The 25436-nt window shown below is 40.3% G+C and overlaps 1 protein-coding gene across 1 annotated transcript in view; it reads right to left on the bottom strand.

Moving 5' to 3' along the window:
• Positions 1–25436, bottom strand: part of GPR158 (G protein-coupled receptor 158) — a 209339-nt gene that overhangs the window by 30949 nt on the left and 152954 nt on the right. The window contains exon 6 of the mRNA XM_026065775.1: positions 21056–21165. Coding sequence (XP_025921560.1) covers positions 21056–21165 — 110 coding nt within the window. The remainder of the gene's footprint in view (positions 1–21055; positions 21166–25436) is intronic.

The following is a 25436-nucleotide window of genomic DNA, read 5'->3' as shown; positions in this document are numbered from 1 at the left end:
GAGTAAAGATCATTTCTCCTTAAAGTCAAATTGTGTTCTCCTTAAACAGCTTCTCATGCTGATGAGATTTTCTTGAGGAGCTTCAAGCTATTTGTGACATCTGGTACTAGCTTTACTTGTAAGTTCCTAAATATACAATTCTTTAAGAAATGATGAAGTCAGTGGACTTCTCAGACAGGAGAAGTGAGATAGCCCTTTCTGTTAATGAACTGTTGAGTAAGCTCAGGAAGAAAAGACCTGAGAGACTGCAGTGGGTGACAGTGGGAGAGCTGGAACAGTTCCAGGAGCCTGAAAATGAAATTCCCAAGAACCAGAGAGTGTGTGAGAACTTTGGAGAGTTTGATGCAACTCAAAAATTCACTAAGCTGAATAAAACCAAGGACCTGCCGTGCCAGGGCACAGTACACTGGTGAAGAATTAGGTGCAAACACTTCTATTTCTGCTCTGATTTACCTAGCTGTCTTGAGCTTTTTCCATTAAAAAAGTCAATCACCTTACTTGTTCAAACAGAACCCTAATTTTCTGAGTTTAAATCTTTGTGTCTTTTGGAGGGGAATTTACAGTAGGAGCAGGTTTATGTGCATATAGCTCAAAGCTGTGGCTGACTTGCGAGTCTAGTTGCATTGTCAGAGCAGATTCAAGAGAAGTATTTATCACAATAAACTGGTTCTCTGAGATAAAAAGCAGGTAATAGCAAATCCAAGATCAAGTTTACTTTGCTTGGATTTGGCATTAACACATTTGTTTTAAAATATATTGCCTTGGGGAAATTCCGGTGAAAAGAGAGAGATCAGAAAAAGTACTGTATCTGTACAGTGCTCACTAAAGCACTATGCACAAAAGCATTTGGCTCTAAAGTATCTCCTCTGGCCAATTTACTTTCAAGCATTTGTTTCCTTTTCTGCAGTGAAATGATGTTATTAGACGCTACTTAAAAATGGCAATCCATTATTAAAGATGCAAGAAGCAAACATCAGCAATTGGAAGGACAAGAACTTCTTCTCCTGTCTTTATAAACTATAACACATCACCATTTTAAGGCCCTCCTGTTTCTAACATATCTTTTAGAGTGTAGTTTTTTCCTTTCACCTTCCTTCTGTCAGACTATTTCAGGGCTAGAAGTTACTGTGAACTGGTTGAGAGAGGTTCATACAGCTGCTTCCATATCAGATGACCAGGAGCACGTGCCACATTATATAGCACCTTTACATACACCCCAAAAAACATACAAATGTTTGTAAGTTTTTTTTTCCACATGTCAACCTCCCATCCTTATCACTTCATTACTAATATGCAGACAGTATTTTGTAAGAAAAGAAGTTACCAAATTCATGAGGATCCTCTCTGCCCATTTCTCCAGTTTGTCGAGGTCCCTCTAAATGACAGCACAACCCTCTGGTGTATCAGCCACTCCTCAGAGTTCTGTATCATCAGCAAACTTACTGAGGGTGCACTCTGCTCCATCATCCAAGCAATTAATGAAGATGTTGGACCCAGTAGTGACCCATGTGGTACACTGCTAGTTACTGGCCTCCAGCTAGACTTCATCCCACTGATCACAACCCTCTGAGCTCTTCCATTCATCCAGTTTTCAGCCCACCTCACTGTCCATTTTCCTGTCCTGTACTTTATCAGCTTGCCTGTGAGAATGTTATGAGAGACAGTATCGAAAGCCTTACTGAAGTCAAGATAGACAACATCCATCCACCATTCTCCTCTCATCTACCCAGCCAGTCATTCCATCACAGAAGGCTATCAGGTTGGTTAAGCATGATTTCCCCTTTGTGAATACATGCTGACGACTCCCAATCACCTTCTTGTCCTTCAGTCCTTGTCACCTTCTGTCCTACATCAATATATATAAATACCTGACTTCTCTCAGATGCACAGGAAGATGAAGCACCACCTGACAAGCTGAATTCTAAAAAGTGTTGCCTGGCGTGTTCACTGTAAGATAATGAAAAAATGAAAGAAGCGCACACGGTCACAAACTACTGTAACCCAACACGTACACGGAGATGACCTGAAGGCTGATTCTCCTGCATTTTGCAGCACAGCAATCTATTTTGTTCATGCTCATTAACTTAACCAGCCAGGTGACTTCCCCAGCACTATGGAAAGGAGCCAGTGGTGACACTAAAGGTTTGGGTCAGCAATTGCTTCCAGATACTCTTGCTATTATTGGCTTATTTTAGATGAAAATATTTTTCCTAAAATTTCTCCCTGCTGTTGCTTTCATTGTGAAATGTGAGACACAGCACCTCTGACTAAGAGGTCATTTATACAGGTGCTGAAATAATACGGATTTCAGAGCACACTTTTAAGCACCCAGCTTTGTGAATTTTAGCTGGCACCCCTGTAATGCTGAAGACAAGCAAAGAGTTAAAACTCTCAAGGTATGTCACTGTAGTGAGACTACAATTTGTCTCATATTCAGATAGCATGGTAATGAATTTGGAATAAATATAAAGGATTATTGAAGAGCTCCAGTATTGCATATATCAGTGAAAAGCCTTCTGACAGTACCAGTTGTGGATCACTAACATGGGGGGTGTACTATAACTGGCTATGTGGAGCTCTTTGGATCTAAATATTGGTAAGTCATTCTATGTTCCTCTCAATATAAAATCAAAGGCTTAGCACACATGTTCCCCAAGACAGTCATGATATAATGGAAGGGTTTTACATAATGTCAGAGACATTTTAGATTATGGTCAAAGGACTAGTTGTCAAGGGTTCTAAGCTGATCTAGAAAAATAGGAAAATCATTGTGTCTATTCAAACATAAACTGAATTAAAATTATTCTGCCATTCTAAAGGAGTATTGTGCAAAGACATAGGAGAGTTAATCTAAATAAAAGAATTTTCAGGAAGAAAGAAGAAAGTTTTCTTGCTAAGAATAGATGAAGCACACAGATTCTCATCTGAAATCAACTGTAAAGTAATATCCTTGCAGACCAAGGTAATCAGACCATATAGAACAGTGAGACCTTACTGACAACACAATAGCCTGAATGACATGAGAGAAAAACACAGTACGGTGGGAGCTCAGAAAAAACTGCAAGGATGAAGTACTCAGGAATAGTCCCAGCTCCATTCTGAGGTCACATACACATCAGTAAAATTTTGTTAGATGCAATTCTTTTTAAAAGAGGAGCTGATTAAACAGAAATATTCTAATCAGAGAGACATCAAATAATGCTAAGAAACGCAGTGGCAATGACCTTGTTTCACAACCAAATAATCCAAAGAAACAAACAGGAAAAAAAAAGGGGAAATGGGTAAGAGACTTGTTAATAGTTGGACATTGATCCAAATTCAGACTTGGTGACATCCATGGAACAAGAGCTAATCACACAAGAATGAGTTCTGGACTCCTGAATATAGCAAATGGATTCAGTGGCGTTTCATAGAGCATGAAGAAGGCAAGAAAACAAATCAGTACAGTCTAACTGAACATGGAGACAAAAGGGAACAGAAAATCTATGTTAGGGGGTGGTTTATTTTGTTTTTACTTAAAATAGTCTTGGGATGCATCATTTGGTTTCTGTATTCTAGCTGACAAGTCTTGCAAATGGCATTGCTGATTCTGACTTTGCATGGTAATGCAGATGCATGATTACAGACCCAAGGCTTTCCAGGACAGGGCATGGTGCCAGTTCTTCATACATCTGCCTGTACTAGAGCTGCATCCAAGCTGCAACAAGCTAGAAAACAGCTCAGCTTACATGCTTAATGTCTTCTAAGAAGCAAGCTACAAAATCTGTCTCCTAAGTTTGATTTTCAGTATCCTTCAGGTCACCCAATTATGCTATTCAAGAGAGTCCTATATATTCCTTGCAAAGGCTGGAAAGCCAACATAGGAAACACTTTGGAATTTGGAAGAAATAGTAGTGTTTGGGTTTGCAAGATGAATTTATCTCTATCAGTGGCTTTAATATAATCCCTATACTTTCAGTAACAAGGTGGAGAAAAGAGCTACTAAGTTCAATGCCATTCTTTATAAATTCTACCTAGTTTTCCTATAAAAAGACCCACAGCTGAAGTCTCCATTTTTATGCTGTTGTTGTTCCAGAAAGTGTATGCACTCTGTCTAGAATGCAGGTTTAATAGATATATAGCATTCCAGCTCTTATACATGTCCTTACAAGAATGTGCTTGCTAGCTGTGGGAAATTGCACCTTTAGGAAGACCTAGCAGAGAGGACTGAAACGGGCAGGTGTGCAATGCTAACTGGAGTGTACTCAGGAATAAAGCAGACTTTGGTTCTGCATGATTCCAGAGCACTACATGATATCAGGAGCAAAATACAGTCAACTCACTTCTCTGCGGTCAACTCATCTTGCTCCTCTCCAGAAGCAGTTTAGCCATTTCATGGTGCCTGGAGCTGGAACTGGCAAACCCTCCACACCCAGACAAGCTCCAGCAGGAGTGCTGAGGTGGAGACAGTGGCAGTTAACTATGAAACCCATACACTAAAATTTAAAAGTGAAGGATTTGCTTCATAAAAGTGAAATGTGAAACATTTTAAACAGAYATGCATAAGAAGGTGGGAACAAAAGAGTTTGTAACAGATCTGTGGTGAAGAATCAGTCTCAGATTTTGAGGTGGGCTAGCTGAGTGAGAGACCAGGCTGTGGCTGACATCTGATAGAAACAACTCAAGAGAATTACTGGGATCCCAGAATTAACCCTTGAAAAAGCCACTAGGATTTGTCTGGCAAGGAAATTACCTAAATGGAATTTGGGATGGGTAGAAAATCCAAAATACTTTCAGAAAAAATATTTGGGACCAAAAGGCATGTGGAGGTCAAAGCAGGAATATACAATAAACATTACATGAGCTGCTCACATTGTAGCTAATGGCACAAGACAAAATAATGGCTGGTATTTGAAGAAAGGCTCAATGACAGGAGTCTGCAGCTCCGGCCGAGTGCTCACACCGTGCACAGGGGAAAAAAGCAATGCTGCTGGCTCAGCAGCAGTGGTAATTGAACCAACAAAGTATCATATCATTAACCTTAAGGTAGTCCGAGGCAGACAAGCCAATACGGCACCTGAAACAGAATACCTAGTACTCCAAGTAAAAGCATGGCCAGAGAAAGAAGTGCAATTTGGGAGTTAAGTAGTGAGCAAATAACCTTTAAGGAAGTTAAATATATGTATGCGTAAATGACTAATTGGAAAAAACTCAATTTGTAGTTTCTACCAACAAAAGTATGTATGAATTATAATTATAAGGTTGGAAACATGTCTCACTCTTGGTCTCAACTAGCAATACCTTTCTTTGGAGAGGCAAGGAATGGAGCAACTGAGGAAGATCCTGACAGAACACAGAGCAGAGTCAAAGGAGTCCAAAAGACCTCTAATTTTATGACTTTGGGAATTTATGCTGTTTCGCACATGGTCACAGATAAAGTGGAGTAAGCTTCACTTGCTACTCTGAGAATAAGCAAGGGAGTGGGTAATTCTGGGTCTCCACAGGAAAACAAAAACTAACCAAAGGTGCAACCCTGCCTCTCTATAAGTAAGACTTAAATGAGAATGTGAAAAAAAAATCTTGATACCCTAACTAGGGAAATCCCAAAGCATGTGGACTAGCAAAATGCTGAGGCAACTGTGCAGTGCTCTCTTTGGGAGACACTATGGAAGGTAGTACAGAGATGCTAAATTAGTACAAAGCACACCAGCATTGTGACTGTAAGCAGCATAAGTGCGTTAGTGAGGTGCACACCTCAGCTAATTGTTGAGAATTAGTTTCTTTGCTCATGTTTGGCATGTTGTTGCAGGGCTCCACCGCTTTCAGGTATCTCATGACACCGAGCCATGTAGGTGAAAATCAAGTGTCAGCATCTTATTCCTACACCATGTTTCAAGGGACGGCACATGCCCACTGTCTCCACAGGGTGGAGATGTAGGTTATCTTGGGCATGCTTAAATTTTTACTCAAAAACACGAAAGCAGTTTGTTAAGCACAAAGTTTATTAATGTATGAAAGTGTCATTTTGGTATGGGAAAAACTGTAGAACAGAATTGTCAGAGGCTCTAAGCATCTCTGATGAAAGCCAGAGGTTCTGGGCAAAAACATAAATGAATGTCAGAATTCCACAGAAGAGAAAAGCAAGCCCAAGAACAAAGTTAACACAGACAATCATAAATAAACAGTGGCTGGCACCACCCTGTTTTCCCCCCCAAACGGGAGAATACAAAAAGACACAGAATGGTAAATAAGGATTTTGTGTCTAATGTCTTTGCCCATCTCAACCCTGACAATCGCAATAAAGAACAGGAAGAACTGCAAGAGTTTATTAATGCAGCTTGCAGTCCTCAGGGGTCATCACAGAAAGCAAATATATTAAACCGAGCACAAACTGACATTTCTGAGGAAGGACACTGACAAAGTTTTGTTACAACAGACTGAGCCACAGGCAAAACCAGAGACCAATACATTATGCAACATATGTGACTGCAGAAACCTAAATTTTAATAAATTCAAATGATAAATTGGCCAATGCTTCTTTTTCATGGTTGTAAAAGTCTTTATTGATTGGAGGCCAATGTTAGCTGATGCTCACCAGAAGCTAGCTATTGCCACTGCTAAAAAGAGTTTGATAGTTTCCACCCACGAGATTCTCAGAGGCAATATATAGGACGTTTTCTCAGCTAGTGAAGTAAGATTTGCAAATTGAATAAAAGCCTCGAAGAGATTTGGTCATTGCAGCCACATTCTCCAAAGCATTTGAAAAAGTACAGAGGAGCAAAGTCCAGAGCTAGATTATGTTAATCAGATTTAAAACAAAAAAGCCTGTTCAGTGTTAGACAGAAGGCAGACCTATTGCTGAGGAAAGATCCTGCATAAAGCAATTAAGGATGTTAGTAAGGGATGGCTGGGACAGTGCAATTCCAGCCATTTCAAGGCTGGAAGCCCTTTCAAATACTAGATGGAGTTTTGTTCAAAGCAAAAGAGGGTGATTTCTGAGGCACTAGAGAAATATGGTGGAAGAAATATATGAAGGTCATTTAGGGACTGAAAGAACTGATAGGAGAGTTGAAAATACAAAGTTTAATAAAAATTTTATAAAATATAATATATAACTTTATAAAAGAAATATAAACAGTAGCATGAAAAAAGTTATAAAAGCTGTCATAAGCTATGCCAAAATTACAAAGGTAAGTCAAGCAGAAGAACAGAAAGTCTCCTGAAAAAAAAGCAGGCACAGATTTGTTTGTAAAATCTGGAAAAACAATAGATCATAGCCTTATTTTTTAGCCCTATTTCTGTTAGACAGTGGTGCTAATTCCACGGCTGAGCAGTTAGTCACACATACCAAATCTCTTTTTACTAGCCAAGGTGAAACTGGCCCAGCACCTTGTGACAGTGGCCCTTGTTTAGCAGCCATGAATTCATGCAGCTGGAACCGAAGTATGATTTTACACATGTAACTGCCAGTTCTCATCAGCTGCAGCTGAACAGGCTAATAGAAAATGATGTCAAAGTAACGCTGAAAAAGGCATCAGAATTGGATGCTGGTCYACATATAGCAACAAGGCAGCACTAGTGAAAGCCCGGCAACCACTGCCTGATGTTTTGTAGAATAGAAAACTGAAAACAAGCCTGCCTGCACTGTCGAAAATTGATGCTAGAGTCAGAGGGGCCTAACAGATATAAACAGGGATAGGCAAGGAGAAACAAAAAGCTTAGTAAGATTCATGGTCACAAGAGCAGCTGGCATATCATAGCGATAACTCTGTGCAAACAGATGCTAGGAGGCAAAGGCTGCGACCGGCCGGGGCTTCACCGGCAGCCCTGCACTCATACAATGTTGTAACCCCACAGCAGCACACCCAGGAGGAATAAGTGGCATCTCCCTGAAATCCCAGTAACGGGGGAGAGGGGCTGTTTTGCTCAAGAGCTCAGAAAAATAACAGCCGTTGCTGCTGCAGAGGCCCAGGGCAGAACATAGCTGTGCCAGAACCAAAGCACCAATAGCAGCCGCTAGAGCACAGCGGCACTGGTGGCTGCGAAGAGACCCAGTGGCCCCTGAGGAGCTGAACACTGCTAGTTAATTTATACTTTAGAAATAGGCACTCAAATTTTCACAGTGTTTATTAACTCTTAGTATTTTAGGTTTGGCTACAAGTAGAGGCTCCTGCCTGAACAATATACAACTAATTGTGATTATGGGCAAAGGTGTACATGATGCACATTAGAGATGTAGGCTTCCGGTCAAGAAACCCAAACTCAGCAGGCATGCCTCAGGCATTGTAAACCAATGCAGTAAGCCATGTAAAACCTGCCAGTGTCCCACAATCTCATAATCTGCAATAGCAAAAGACTATTAACTATTAATCCAAATACTTTGTGGTAATTCTTATTTGAAAGTACTACAGATTAATTCTAAAAGGAATAGCTTGATGCTTGCAATTGAGTTAATAAATAGTGACGCTCTCTTCAGGACCTGGTGTCTCCGTATTCCTGAACTTCCAGCAGCCAAGGCAGCATTTAGCCTTTCCAGTTCAGACTGTGGATCTAATTCACTGCATATAATATTCTTATAGTACTTTGGCTATCTCTCAGAAAAGCATATGCAAGGACAACTCACCAATGTGCAGACTGGTCAAATGCTCTCAAGCTCTACCACTGTAAAGGTTAAAGCATAGTCACATCCCCCTCAGAAATTTACCTACCATAGTTAAATGAATTACCACCCATCAGCTGAATAGCCATTAATTTTGTGCACTTGCTTAACCATCTCTAATTGGAAAGTCAAACAGGTTTATTTAAGTCACTCCTACTCTTTCTGCTTTGCAATTAGGTCGTGCTAACAGTTGATCGTCAGTCAGGTGCTCTGGCTCAGCTGATGAGCTATAACTCAATTGGTGCAGTCACGACATCCAGCTATGGCAACACAGCACTTTATGTCACCAACAGTTGGTTACCACAAGTCAGATAAAGACTCACTTTTTCAAGAAAGTAAAGGTAATTTTTGGCCTTCAAGATAACGCAAAAAAGAGCAACCAATATATGAGAATATTTGGACCAGGTGTCAGTTTCCCCAGTACTAAGGATTTACATTAGTATAAGTGATCAGGACTAATTTCAAAGCAATCAGTGTAACCCATTAAACAGCACAACAGTAAATGTGTCATTTCAGTGCACAAATATGCTTAATTTCTCAATTGACCCATACTAACATGGATGCTATCATTTCTATTGCATAAGTTTGTAAAAATAAAGGCCAAATATAGGACTAAACACAAAGTTAGATAGCTTAATCTATTGTATAACACAGATCATTAAATTTTTCTATACAAACTCCAGTAAACTGTAGTAGTTAGCTTAACTAAAGCATATCTTCCAAGGGGGGATTCAGTCTTGATCTGAAACCAGCACAAAGATTAGCCCATTTCTCTTTTTAGGTTTTTCAATGGCTAAGCACCCTCACTGAGAAGAATTTGTGCCAGATGGCTCATTTGAATTTCTTTGGCTTTGGCTTCCAACTACCAGCTCTTATTAAGCTTCTGTCCATCAGATTAAAGAGTCTTTCAAGCCTAGTATTTTCTAGCTGCTTGATTGTACACCATACAAGAAGTCACCTCTCAGTCTTCTCACTGATCTAAAAACTGGACTAGCTTTCACAATATCAAGCACTTTTCCCAGCCCTCAAATAATTTCTGTACCATATTCCTCTATTGCACAACTCCTTTAAAATATACATCTAATGAACAAGACATAACACAATTGCATTAGTCTCAAAGATATCATCTCCTACTGTGAAATCAATTCCCTACTGGTAACCTTTAAAACCCCTATTCCTCTGAATTTCATCTTTAACTAGTCCCTAACTGTAACCTTGCTTTTACAGTTTTTTTTTGCTTCCGCACTATTCAAGCATATCTGTTTGACTAAGTCCAAGTTACCAAGCAATAAAGATTACTTTTCTGCAGCAAAATTTACCACTGCACCAGGCTTTGTGTTACCCACAAATTTTATGAGTAATCATTTTGTATTGGTCCTTCATCACTGCTGAAGATGCTAAATAGTATCAGGCCTACTGTTGACCCTTCACATGAGCCCACTAGAAGCMCTCCCAACCAGTCATGATTTCTAACTGACAATTAGTGTACGTGATCTGTAAATCTYTTCTTCTACTTAACTGTGATCAGCCCTCGTGCATGGAGTGTGAATCATACACTTAACTCCCTCTTCATACTCCTCCACAGATGAGTCTGTAAATCACGTCTTGCAGTGCAATGCTTGGCTTCTCTTTCACACCATGATCCCACCAACAGACAGCCAGGCACCGCAACCTTTGATCCACTGACCAATTCTGTCTTGCCCAAAATGCCATGTAATGAGAGAAAGAGACTGTGGAGGTACATTACTTATATTACAAATGCATGAAAGCCTATCAGGGAGGAAGAAACTGCTGTATTGCACCACAGCTCAAAATTTAGCTATCTGATGGGGTCCTGTACGCAGATGAGGTCTCTGAGATGACATGTTGTCCCAGCTGCAGTTCTGAAGCCCTTCTGCTTTCATTTAATCTGATATGCAAAATCAGTCCTTTCTCATATTATTTGCCATGGTGCTGTTGCGTGCAGTCAAAAGAAAAGAGATTTGAAAGGTGTCGTGATAGCTGTGGGTCGTTGCAGAAGGCCTTCTAATGCACTTTTTTTTTTTCTAATCAGAATAGCAACATAATTTAATATTAAGGCACCAGATACTTTTTTTATCTTCTCTTGGAATTTTCCTAGCCAAACTTGATCTGCTATGATCTAGCAGAGTGTGCACTATATTAAGGTGAGAAAAAAAAACACTCCATGAAACTGTACGGCTGTATTTACAATATTTTTGTATAAATTAAATATTAATATGAATATGGACGAAGAATATTTTCAGGATCACAGACATCTAATAATCTTATGCATTTTACATGCTGCTGATTTTTTTGCTTAAAGATGTTTATTAGTCCCACTTCCACACTGTGCTCCATCAAGATTAATTCTGCACTAAGTATTTTTATAACAGTTGTGCTACATTATATTAGTTTATACATATGAAAGTAGATATTTTATTCAGAAATATGAAATAGAACCATTATGCTGTCTAGTTAAGGCTAGTTATTACTTGAGAATGGCACAGATACAAAAGAGCTAAATAGGATTTTAATAATGCAGATTTTGTTGGGGAAGAGCCACAATAAAACATAATGTGATTCTGTTATTTAATCTGAAAGAACTACCAAAATGAGGACTTCATCTTGAAAGTGGAATACAGGAATGCTATACAGAATTTACTAAACCCTGTAAGTAGTTGTCTAAGCCCTGTTTTTTCTTATACCATAAAAACAAACAAACTACCAAAGGTTTGCAAGGGGCGAGAGAGCTTATGTTCAGAAAGAGAATTATATTCAGAAAATGAATTAGTTTAAGATATGCTAACAAGAAAACAGTTCTTTTCCATGACCAGTGTAATTAGTGAAACTTAGTTCCTTATGAATTTCTATTGCATCTGCATCCAGCCTTGCAATAAGTCCAACTCCCTTCCTTCCTTCCTAAACCGTATCTCCCTGCCTTCTACCCTGCCTGCAGCCTCCAAAGCCCCCATTTCGCTACTATTTCCTCTAACGAACAGCTGAGAGAGAGGTGCAGCATGTGAGCGGGCAGCCAACGCGGACACGCTGACTGGCTGCAGCACGTCAGTCAAAAAGGTACATGTTGATACTGCACGTTTCAGCCTTCTGCTCTGTGGGAATATTCACAAGGTCCCTTTTCTGCCCAAACACCATTTTTCACAAAGCTTTGTAGAACTTAGTGTGTATAATCGCTTCCTCTATGCTATTTTTGGCTGAATTTGGCTGATGGGTTTCAGAATGGAACTGACAGATAAAACTAATCCCTTTGTCTTTGGCGCCAGATAGAGCGGTTAGTGGGATACTGCATTAGAAGAAGTTCCCATCATAAACATTCAGAGACAATCTTATTCAAGCAACATCAGTTTTTTAATGTCGGAAACCCCAAACACTTTCCATAGGATTAAACTGTTTGTTTTCATAAAAGAGAAGAAATGTCACTGACATAAGCTGCAAATACTGAAAATTATATAAGAATACATATACTTTTTCCAACAAAGATGGATAACTGTGTAGGGCAACAAACTGCTACAGGTGGAAAAATCAGTGGAAGAAAAGAAGCTGTCCTGCTCTCACAAAAGACATTTTTTCTTAATTATGTTCATAATAAATACAGAAAGGTACCCGATGCCTCTCTTTTCTCCTGTGTCTCCCTTTTAGCCAAAAATAGGTACCTCTCTCTCATTTGAGAAAATAAAGCTATAGTGAGATGATATTAATGCAGGAAGGCTCTCCTTTAATCTACGTAGTTTCAGCAACACTGCTGGCTGTGATACTCAAAGCAGCATTATGGAACTCTCGCATGAACTCAAATTAAAAAGAAAAGGCAGAAGAGGAAGCTATGCCTGTAAGAGCTTCAAAGAGGCATGGAGCCCCAGCAGTCCACAGCAAAAGGTATATGGCTCTGAGCAATGCCTTTCTGCCAAGCACTGGCAAATTTGGGGAGCTTCTTGAGTTAATTTTCCTTTCAGAAGAGACTGGCAGCATGAAACAAGTATCTTATCACTGCAGGATGTTTATTTTCAAAAGTCCAGCTGCCCTTCTTCCTGCAGCAGGAATGACAGCTAGCAGCACTCGGGGAACTCTGTGCTGCCAGTACTTCAGACCAGGTGTCTCTCCCCTCTCAAAGAAATGTCTTCATCTGCCTCTCCCCAGGCATCTGCACCATCTTGTGTGCCAGAAACAGCACTTACTGCTTCTCTGCAGGAATGACCGATGGCAGCTTCCTGCAGTGTGACCACATACCCCTTCCCTTCTCCTGCTTAAGACCATGCAGTCAGTGGCCAGGCAAACCCCTTTCCATGAGGTTTTATGGAAACACAGAAAAATGATGTCATGAGCTTTGTTTGCATTATTAGGAATTTAAGTTTTTAGGGAAACTGAGATTATATCTTTGCTTCATGACTGAAGAAAGTTAACATGGCTTTTTATCTGTTTTAATACAAACCTACTCTTATCCATACAAACAGCCACCACACCCAAGATAGGAGTACTTTAAAGTATACGGGTATGGGGGTCAAATTTAACTCAGGCTGCAACCTGCCCACTTTTCAGAGAAGGAAAGGGGAAATCACTCATTTGCTGACAGTTCACAAACCCCTCGGAAGGGCGGGCAGACAAATTCTCCTTCCATGGACTGGGAGAGATTCATAGTAAGCTTCAGCACAAAGAAACATGGCATATCTACTACTACATCTACCTGTGGGTATACAAGCCAACAGGGCCAGGTACAAGGGGGTGGCTTTTCTGTGGGCATGTCCACACCTAAGCAGTTTAAGCCATCCCCTCCCAGGGAAGGTGGAGCACAAATATCAGGGCTAACTCACCAGTGAGTAAGACTCTATGGCATAGAGGACTGCATCAGTGGCACCTACCTCACACATCACAAAACCTGGACCTTAGTTAAAGTTCCCCTTCCCACAGCAAGAAATATCAGGATAAATGTCTTGGTTCTGCTATGACAATTCAGTGAAATATGGAGAAATTTGATTGAGGGTTTTCAGGTATTAGCGTGGGAGTTCCCTCTGCAAACATAATTCATTCCCTGAGGATGAAGCCCATACACAAAAGCAAAGTGAAATCAGAAACATTTTAAGATCTCAGTCTATACAAACTCCTTTGTCCCTAGTAATGGAGTATCACAACCCACCTTGTTCTGAAAGGACAAGGTGTTCATAGCAAATTTGTTTCAGGATGGGTAGTCTTTAAAGGGCAGTTCAAAGTGACGTGTCACTTGGCTATTTTGCAGCTGATGCTGTAATTTATTATATGAGAATATAATAGATGGCAGTAGAAGTCTCCAAAGCATTTACCATAAGATCACATGAATTGGATTTACAAAATGATCAGAGCTACATAAATATAGCAAACACCAAATTTCTCAGTTGCTGAAACACCATATGATGCTTCTAACAAAGAGAGAGAAAAATAGTCAGAATGCTTATAGTAAGATATTAGAGCCTTTAATGTAACCAGCTCTGTGTCTTGACTAAACCACCCCTCTTCCTGCCTTGCAAGCATAGACTCAAACAGTCAACCCTGCCAGTCAAGTTAAAGCAGTAGAAAAATCTATCAATTCCACAAGGCAGTCTTAGGCCAGAGCTCAGAACAGTGCATTTCTGCAACAGCAACACCTTTTCCCAAAACAATCTTTCCTCCTTTTCTTTCATATGGGATAACAACTATTACAGACCAAATGGCATAATCCCACAGTGTATGCATTTGCCTGAAGCCACTTCACATACGCCTTCCATAATACAAAGCAAATAAATAATCTGATAGAAATTACATCTATTTAAACAATTTTTTATTTAAAAAGTTAAAGTGTTGATGCTAAATGACCACAAGGGCCTRACTCATTTCAAAACCAAAGGGTAGGTCACCACTTAAGCCAATCCTCACCTTGCTTTCTTGTCCACCTAAGCTGAGGTTATACAGTAACCACTACTCCAAGACAAAGCTTCTCTCTTGGATGCTGTCATTCATGATTTGGATAATCTTCCATACTGCTCTGATCACAATAATCCTTTCATGCATACATCTAGCTGTCTGTTTCTATTACAAAATACGTTTCAGGCTGCAAGACCTGAAGAACACCAGGTAGGGTGATTTTACCTGAGCACTCTTGTAGCTGAGGCAGCTTCAGTTTCTGTTCTGACAACACATGCCTTTGCAGACTCAGACCACAGCCCACCTTATTTTCAGGACTGCTGGTATATTTTACATATTCAACAAGTAGTCTTGCAAATTTCTCCCTTTCTTCCCCTGCTTCTCACCTTCCCCACTGCCACTCCCTTGTCCCCAGCCTCCTTTCCTTCCCCCCAGAAATCCTGCTTTCTCATCCTGAAATCAGCAATTTCTGATGTGTGCAAGGTTGCCTGTGCCTACTACTACTCCTGAATCCTCTGCCTTAAATAATGCAGATAGGGACCTAAAGAAAGATGCACCTCCATCACCAACCAAGTGCTCACTGCTGCTCGGTATCCCAGACCTACTCTGCTGCATTGCAACTCCCCTGCTTCAAGGAAACATCAGATAGCGGCATATGGGACTATGGGATTATGATCTATCAGCACTATGAACTGAGAGCTATTGACCTAGGGACTATGATAGTGAACTCTGCTGGCTTCTTTAGGCAGCTTTTGGATCCACTGAGAACAAAACAGAACAAACAGTCTCAGAAATGACTGCAGGATATGTGATGAGATCAAAAGATCACAAAGACTCTGAGAATCTGCAGGCACAGAGACCAGTGCATCCCTGTGAGGAGGGTAGAGCTGGGAATAACCAGCTGGGCAGCAGTAAGCCCTTGTCCAAACTGTTGAAAAAATTAGAGCGAACATCTGAATCAGAAACCTTTTCAGGAGAATGTTCTCCTTGCTGGTCTTTAGGAGCTATACCTGAGATGTTGATAGGTCCTGTAAAAAATTCCTCAAAAAAAAAAAAGGTTGGGAGCAGAACCTCAGCTACCTTCTGATGGTTACCTAATTCAAAGACTTTGGATTCTTTGTTCTTTGGATTTCACACTATTTTTGTCCCATCTAAACTTAAGGCACTTCAGTAAATCACTTAAACAACACTTCTAGTTGCTGGGATCTCCTCTCACAGTCCTTTATCAATGAAAGGAGACAGGCATCTCTTCTGTCACTGGAGCACCATACCCTTCCTTGTACTGACCATAGAGGGAACTAGAACTAGATGTTCTAAAATAAGTAACTAAAACTGAGTAAGAAGCTTTTTAAATCAGTCTTAACTCCCCAGGGCAGAAGCAACAAAAAGTAGTTCCACTCACTTCCACAGAAGATATTTTGGGGTAACATATACTGTCCAGGTGAGAAAGAATGGAAGCAGCCACCGTTATAAAATTACAAATTTCACAAGCTGGTGTGAGCTCACTATCTCTTTACCTTTCTTGCTACTTCTCCAAGGTAGGGAGGTAGGTTCCAGAGACATTAAGACATTAAAGAGAATTGCTCTGCAACTGCCAGTCAGCCAYAGTTCCTCTGCACAATTCCACCCAAGATTTATAAGACTTTACACAGCTTGTTCTGAAATATAACAACCACTTCAGAGGCCACAGGCCTTTCTTTAAACCTTTTCCAGCATGGGGAAAAAAAAAAAACTCAAAAAACTTTCCATGCCTATGCCATGATCACCATTCTGCCTCAGTTTATTCCCCCCTCTGCTGTACAGGCTCCAGCCATGGTACCTTCTCTAGCTTTCTGCATCGAGTTCCTACCAGCCACATCTAGATAGGATCATCTTTATATTCTTTCCCACCTCCCCTGACTATGACAGGAGGTTACACCATATCTTCTYCTCTTCTTTCCTGTTCTCACAGTCAACATACACCTCCTCCCAAGTGCTTCAAGAAACAGAATGACATCATTTTTTGTTTCTCTGCTAGCATGAATCTCCCTTTCTTTAAAATATGAGCCATGTTGCATGGGTACTCTGCACGCTGCACTCCACACTACTCAGACTGTTATCTCTCCTGCTTCCAATTTCTTTAGCACCTATAGGGATCTGTAGGAAGGACCACTGACTTGCTCAGATGGCATGAAAGTGTTACACTATACCAGATGGCAAAAACCAGCAACGTAATCTTAGCACAGTATTTAGATGAAGTGCAAAATTGCCTCACAGAGTCAATGTATTCTTGTCCCCTCCCCGCACCCACTACCCTCCCAAATCCACCACCACCACTTATAGAAAAGCCATTGTATATCATGGTCTTGTTTTCCATACCTGGAACATTACATTTTCCATACCTTCTCACCTGCCTCACTTGCCCACTCTCCCCTTTTTGTCTTAGTATTGTAAGAAATGGAGGTTGCCTTGAATCAGAGATCCCAAGGAAGGAGTCTGTAACTACTTATTCAGCCAAAATGTATGTAAGCTATTCTATGTATACATATATATATAAACATATCTATCTGTATGTATATGTGTATAGCTTTCTTCCATTCTTCTGCTTTAATCCTGAATCAAGAATTCTGTATTAATCCTGAAACCAAGATGATAGAAGTTCACAAAATATTAAAAATGAAGAGATAACCTGTTTTTCAAATAGATAACCTGTTTTTTAAATAGAGAGCTCGAACAGGGACAGAGTCTTTAGTCAGAGAAATATACTGAAAGATGCAACATCAGCAGTTCCTTTAAACCCAAAAGGTTAAATCTGAAATATCATTTCTTGAGAGAATTATTTTGAGGAATTCATTGTTGAGGAAAGTACTGAGTTCTATGTTCACAACTCTACAGTCAGATTTCTTAAATTAAGCTCATTTCCTTTCTCCCTCACCCCTGTAAACATCAGCTCATTATTTTAAAAATGCACAATGAATAAGAAAGAGGTGATTTAAGATGAGGCACTTTAGAAATTGTCTAGGATGGGTTGTTCAAAGAATGAGTCAGTATATGCCTTTCTTGTTCTTTTGCTCTTCCTTAAGCACCTGCTCATGGCTACTTTACAGATTTCTCCCTGATGCCTGACCCTAATGAAACCTCAAAGCCCTCCCTGGGAAGTGGGAAGCTAAGGGGAAAGCAAATCATGGAGAAATTAAATGTTTCCAGGAGACAGCAAATAAAATAAAAGGAAGGGATGTTAGAATAAAGGATCAAAAATGAAAAAAACCAGACGCTTGAGCAGAGCAGCCCTGAAAGTGTCCAAGGAGCCAATGGACACCACACAGTCGCCAGGGCCACCTCTCCCCCATCCTTCTTCCTTCTGGTATTATGAACGGCCATCTTGGTCAGAGGAGAATGAAGCAAGAAGGTCCTGCAGCACAGCGAGGCCTCAGATGGAGAGTATGAAACTAAAAAAGGTGAGGGGAAATGTGCAGCCAGAATCTCAGTACAAAGTTCTGGAGAAGCCAGAGGAGGGGCCACAACCTGCTGCACTCAATGTACATTTGTGCCAGGGTCTCTCTCTCACTTCAGAAAGGAACACAGACTGGGGAAGACAGGCTACTGGGTGAGATGACCTTGGGTCGAGATGACCTTGGGTCTGATCTGGTACAACTGTTACCATGTTTTCATGTAGTTTGATGCTCTTCATTCTACCATCTTTTTCACAGTAGACCCAATGAGCATGTTATGGACATTTGTATTGCTCTCATCTTCTCTGAGAGCATCTGATGAGATAGGGTTTGGTTGTTTGGAGAGTCTCCAGCCTAGTCTTCTCTCTCCCTGTTTCTTCAGCTGAGTCACTTYTTTGCCTCCTACTGGCTTTGGGTAACCTTCATGCCCCATGTTTGAAGCACCTCATTTGCTGAGAAATACAGCTTTTGACTTTCTGGTTATCATTAATAGGTGCTTCTACAACACACTGGTATTCCCACTAAACTTAAAAAAATCACCAGGTCCTTGCTAACAACCAGTTCTTCCCCCAGGTAAAGAGTTAGGCCACCTGCAGGAGGGGATCAGTGCTTGTCATGAGTACTTGTAGTGCCTGCAATGAACCATTCTTCAATCCTGTAATGACTGTGGACTAAATTAGATCTGCCAAAAATTTCTACCAAATTTCTACGAACATCATATTATTCTTAATTAGCATAATTGTTGCAAATGTATACAATAAAACATATATCTAATTTGACTCAGTCTTTTGCAAGACAAACTCCCTGTCTGAAATATTTAAAACTAAAAAAGAACGCAATATCACACATGTAGGAAAGAATGGTCAGGAAACCCCGGTGGAAAAGGAAGATGGATTCCAAGAGAAAGTAATTCTAGATTAATATATGAAATAGTGGCTTTTTCTCTTCATATTTCATATAGGAATGTAGAATCATTCAGGTTGGAAATGTCCTCAGAAGGTCATCTGGTGCTCAAAGCAGGGTTAACACTGAATTCAGACGAGGTTGCTCAGGATTTTATTCAGTTAGTTAGTTGAAAACCTTCAAAGATGGAGATTCTTAACCTCATGGGCAACCAGTTCCACTGCTTACCCTCATAGTGAAAGTTTTCCTTGTATAAAGTTGAATCTCCCGTTTCAATTCATGATCATTGTCTTTTGCTCTCCCAACATATACTGCTGTAAAGAGCCTGGCTCTGCCTTCTCAGTAACCTCCTTGTAGATGTGAGTTCCCCCTGAAGCTCTCTCTTCCCCAGGCTGAACAAGCCTGGTTCCCTTAGCCTGTCCTTGCAGAGCAAGTGCTCCATCCCCTGACGATCTTGGTGGCTGAACTCACTTGAGTTCACTGATGTTTTGATGGGTCCAAAACGTGACACAGTATTGTAGATGTGGTCTAATGAGTGCCAAGTGAGGGGGAATAATCACTTCCCTCAATCTACTGGCTGGGCTCCTGTTGATACAGCCCAGTATGTATGCTGTTAATCTTCATCACAGCACTGATCAGAAACTCCTAGGATAGGATGTAGTTCATTCTTAATTTTTCATTCAGTCTTTATCCTGTCTGCTGAGCCTGCCAGCACAGGTGCCAAGTAACACCAAACAGCTGAATGAGCAAACCAGAAGTGCAAGATTTTCTGCCCAATTTTCCAGCCTTTCCTCACTTCATATAAACAGAAGATCACTGTCCTGTCATGACACTGCTTCCTAGCACCACGTAAAATAATATAAACAACTTGTTAAGGTACCAGGACTGCAGTGATGATCTGAATCTTCTATAGTCTTAGGCTGTTTCTCTATATATCTGAGCTATAGATAAAAAATCATCCAAACAAAATCAGCAGTTCTGTTGTATCTTTTCTATAGTGTTCCAGTTATTATTCTTTCTCCATCAGAAATGATCCATCCCAGAAAACTACATGAAGATATGGGATTTTCTGGATGAATTTCAATATGAAGATGTGGCCAGAAATAGTATTATACAGATAGAGTTTACCAGTCAAAGTATACACTTGCAACCAGGGACACAACTAAAAGGGAGCTTCAAGAAGAGGCTCTTTTTCGATGGAAAAACAGGTTTCTCCACCTAAAATGTGACAAGCCAATAGTGCAATATTAAACCCAAGATACTCAGTCCTCATTCAGTTTACAAGCATAATATTGAACCTCCCTTGCCAACAAGGCAATGAAGCTAAGATAAAAGATAAAAAGATAAAAAGATGAGCAAGCCTACTTCATCCAAGATTCCTAAGTACCATATACACACACTGCATTTCTCTTTATTTCATAAAAAATACTTACAGGACATACCGGTAATTATTTTCACTAAAGTTTAAAGGGGGTAAAGCATTAGGATTTTATCCAGCATGCCCAGAAAAGGCTTGAATTTATAAGGAGACTGTAGGTGGGATTTGAAGTTAGGTCTCTGAATCTTGGTCTCTGAATCTTGTTTGAATGTGCTGCCAACCCAGTGGAACTTCCCCCAGCATAACCCAGAATTGCCCACACATTTTTGCTGGCAGGCACTGACGTTCATGACCGTGTAGCCTATCTGCTGCCAGTGTCTGAAGAAAGCAGCCCTTGACTTATGAGCCATAAGAAAACAAAATAAGTATATATACTATAGTGTGTTCTATTTCACTCACCATCACTGTATCTAAACACTTTAAGAAAAAATTTCTTTCTATGAACACTTTACAGGGCAAGCTTAGATATTTTACGTTCTTCTATATTCAAGTAAAATGTATTCCCCTTCTGTGAAAAGGAACTTGCACAATTTTACAGCTGATGTATACATTCTTCATTAAATCCTGCAGCTCCAGTTCAACACTTCTGACACACAGTCTCCTTGAGCAACCATTACTATTAATACTCTCTGCGTTTATAGTCCTCTACTGGGATTAGCAGCATATAATTTCACCAGGAACAGTGAGGAGAAATACACAGTGTTTTTAAAAATCAGAAAAGGCTATTTTTTATGATAATATTTGCAGCTCTTGATTCTGAGTACCCACACAGATCGTACACACTCCCACAGAGATGGAAATTAATAATATGTGAAATACCTGTGCAGCTTGAGTGTCACAGTTCCATAAACAGTAGCAAAGCCCAGAAGACGAACCCATCTTAGAAGAACACAGCGAAATACACTTGGCTCAAAATACAAAATAACAACCTATAGAACAGAAAGATAGAGAGAGCTTCAGTACTGCTTTAACGTGAAAGTAGTTCTTCATTCAAATGCAGAATAATTACAAAACAGGACAGCAGACATATTTCAGTTCGTACTGCTGTATATACAGATTTTCTAGTAAAGTGGCTAGATGATCAGATAAACCAGCTGGCATGGTTTTAAGCACCAGCTCCTTTTGAAGGGAGCTGGCAAAAGCCCTGTGACAGACTGTGAAGTGACAACACCTTTAAATGCAATTCCACTGATTTTTCTTAACCAAGTGAAAACATGTACCCAGAGAAGATGAGAGAACAGACAAGGACATTTTCCTTGAGCTATTCCAATAATATGCAGCTGGCCTAATTCCGGTTTGATGGACTGTATTTACTAGGTTACACTTTGAAGTCACTCCTTCTAATAAACCTAAAAGTGAGCTGCTCATTTTTCTCTCGCAACCACTCTCTGTCACACTATAGATGCCACTCTGTCAACCCCCCCCCCCATTTTGATGTAATATTTGGTTCTTTCCTATTCCACCCCATATATTCTCACTAAGCTATACTGATTCTACCTATGCATCAGCACTTGCTAAACCAAAATAACAATCTGGTTATTCTTTTGGATTTCTCTGATCTCAACAACAGAAAGTTCCTACTGACTGAATTCTCTCTACTACACATGCTTCTGGTCCCCATGAAATGCATCTTCTCTTTCCTCATTGCTCCAACTTTGCCTTCCTTTTCCCAAACACTTTGCTGCTTTCCTCTTAAGTACTTTAAATTCAGGTTTTTCCTTCTCACTTTCAAGGCAATAACACGTAACCCAGTCTGCTGTCTAAGCTTCCTCCTGAGATAGCCCATTTGTATTCTCCTTTCAGTCCTGCCCTGGCCATCTTCCACCTAAAAATTCTGCTTGTAACTTATTTTTGTGTATGCAAGACACTTCTTGTTCTCCTCCATTCTTCCCCAAAATCATTTGAACCCTTAAAGGAAAGACTTCAATTTAATCATTGGAGAGATGGGCAAAAAGATCTGTCTCACTTTGAGACTGAATTCTCATCCTCTGTACCTGTATCACATGTCTGCAAACTGCAGTATCTGGATATGACCTAGACTGTTCTAGAACATTTTATAAATTGGAAGAAGATAACATTGGAGATGAATTATGAGAGACAGAAGGCTTTTCTCTATACCTACTGAGTACCACACATAAGGACAACACTCAACAAACAGTAACATAAAACAACCTCTGCAGGTGTTGTTCATGTAAAAGCATCATTGGCAAGTAAAATGCCACCCTTCATCTAAAACAGGGCTACTCAGATGGTGGACTCCAGTCACAATCTGAGCCATGAATATATTTCACCTGGCCCCAACAGGTGATGTCTCTGGTGTCCCACATTCCTCTCCACTTGCCTGGCCCCACCAGGAACCTGCTGTCCAGGCAGTGATTCAGCAGGACACAGCCTTTCCCCCTGCAGATCCTGCCTGGTCCAGCAGTGCTGCAGCCAATGCATCCCATCCTTCAAGCGGGACCTGCTAAAATAACCCAGCCTACCACAGTACAAATTAATTGGGTAATCCTGGTCTACAGAAAGAAAGCACTGAAACATTTTAGGCCATCTGCCACTCAACTTCATTTAGAGTCACTGCATTCTGGCAGTAGAGGTAGTATTGTGCCTACCAGCTGCCACATGATATTATTTTCCTAAGTAAATGCTTTTCTATGTGGGAATTCAAGCCCAGGATATTGGCCAAAAGCCCAGGACTACGTCCTTTGGGTGACATAGATGTATTTATGAAAGTGGGGGCAAAGATGGCAGACATGTGGGTTGAAAGAGAGAGAGAGAGTTAGAAGAAGCTTCTGTGCTTCCCTGGCATACTTCTTTCAGCAGAATCTAGCTATTTCTTTAAAAGATATGCTTGTTGAAAATCAAACCATGCTGCAAAATTTTATCTGCTTTTTTCACTGTTGTTGGACTGAAGATGTTGCAAAGTAGACTTTTTCTGGGAATTTGACAAATGCTGCACAAAGGGAAGGGAATAGCATGCAGCAAAGGCCCACTTTCCTTTGGAAGGTCAGCAGGAAAAAGAAAATAAATCCATGCACCTGTGAACATGSTTGTGTAAATACAGTATCCAGCAAGAAGTTTCTCAGAAAGACCTGAATGATAGTAATGACCTATTATCCTAATATACAGTTTTACACATTAGGACAGCTGAAGAACCAGAGCAATTTGTAGCAGTAACCCTCCTCCTGAGGCTTGCCGGGGGGTAGAAACTATCCTGTTTCATCCTTGATTCTCCCAAACTAGAAAAGCACTATCCAAAAGACTGGCATGCAGTGACTCTGAACATTTCAAAGTTGATCTGAAAGCAGAATTTTTCAGATGATTGAAATGGGGCGGTCTGAAAACTTTCCAGGCACAGAACTTCCTGAACAAGCGCAATAGCTCTCTTCGCCATGAAATCTGACACAGCAATTTTGCCTTCAATTGCCTGTTGAAATATTAACTGCTTGTGTCTAGAAAATCTCATAGATTTGCTCAGAACCATTTGAATAARCAGCTGAGGCATTTGGCTACTGATCAACCAAGAAAACACCACTACAAATGCAGCATGGTGTGAGCTAGCATGTGGCAGCTAACTGTGAAGGCTGCAGAGGCAAGACCCTCTGTCGGTGAAAACCATTCTTATTTCCCCGTTTAAGTACAGACACTTTTTAACCAGTTCTTCTCCCAGTGGTCAATTGTATTGTAGAAGTTGCCAGAGACTCAATCCAAGTCTGACTCTCTTTTGGGTCTTTTGAAAAATCTCTTCCTATATTTAAATGATGGAGAATAGTTGCAATGCCCTCCCAAATTGCCAGCATCCATTTCTACCTATTCTTCTACAACTTACCTGTGGTCTGGTATGGGCCAAGGCTTTGAACAGCAAGAATTACTAGACTGATACTTTGAATTGCTTCTTAGGCTTTCCCCATAATATGTCACTCCTATTCCCATCAAGGCTCACTGGGCCGTTAGTTGCATGCTCTCTCTAAGCTTTTGTCAGCATTAAGTCTTTTATAATCACAGTGAAAGGACTGATAGTATATGACTGGCTTGCTTCTGTTATTAATGGTATGAAATTTTAGTGGCACACTTTTTAAACAGAATAACCTTTAACGGCCAGGAGCCAAAGGGCTAAAGAAGCACTCTCCTGGGAGCTCAGTATGCCAAAGGCCATGCTTGAGTTTTTCATCTTAGTGGAATAACATTCTTCCAAAGAACTTATGTCTGGTCAAAGTCCATCCACCGCTCTCTATAGATAAGAAAAAAATGAAACAGAGATGTCTTGGTTTTATTTCATACCAACCTCTTCTACTTTCTGGTTATCAAAACTCCCATTCTCTACTGTTCTTCTCAGAGAGAAGTCTTCCTTAAAGTGATACACAATGTGCAACATGTGTTGGTTAGCGCCAAGCTAGGAGCATAGGATGAGCCCAAATATCCAGGCTGCTGTCAATAGAACAAGGGAATCCCTCTGTAGTTCTAAATGACTACTCTGCCCACCAAAAATACGACAATAATTAATTTTCCCTCTTCTGCTTTTATAATCCATTAGACCATTACAGCAGTGTAAATCTCATGAAAAATGCTTAGAGATTTGGGGATGTGTCACAAAAACTCTTTACTATACATAAGGAAATCTGATACCCTCTTTTCCCAGTTCCTGCAGTCTATTTAAATACTAGACACCAGTTTCTGTTCCTTAAAGAACATAGATTTGGGGAAAAAACATTCAGAAACCAGAAGTCAGAAAGTGCCTGTTCATGTACCAGTTACTGCAGGTGAGCGTGAGACTTCATAAACTGTGGCTCATTTTTGTCATTTGGACAAATGCATTTAGATGTTTACTTTTAACCTCAAAGTGTTTCAAGCTATTACTACCCTTGCCAACACGTTGTCTCAGTAGTTATACCACTGCTTGTGGAGTCAGACGGAAAGACTTTCTAAGGTCASCAGCTAACATTCAAGGATGTTCAGAGCTGGAGAATTACAGACACGGAAGAGAGACTTACTTAGCATGCCAACACAGCATTCAGCCAGCTCAGTTACTCAGGTGACATGATGAACAGATACACTTGCTGTCTAAAAACARTGCTAAAATCCATACAGGCAGCTCACACACAGTGGTAATTTTTGTTAGCAGGACAGGTGCAATAATGGTGCAAACAGAACTAACATTGAACAATTTAGTATTCAAAAGCATAACAGACATAGTACTCACAAA

Source organism: Apteryx rowi, unplaced genomic scaffold (assembly GCF_003343035.1).
Source record: "Apteryx rowi isolate R43461 unplaced genomic scaffold, aptRow1 scaffold_231, whole genome shotgun sequence".
In the NCBI taxonomy this organism is placed as follows: Eukaryota; Metazoa; Chordata; class Aves; order Apterygiformes; family Apterygidae; genus Apteryx; species Apteryx rowi.
The sequence above is the reverse complement of the archived record's forward strand: the minus strand, read 5'-3'. Positions and strand labels throughout refer to the sequence as shown.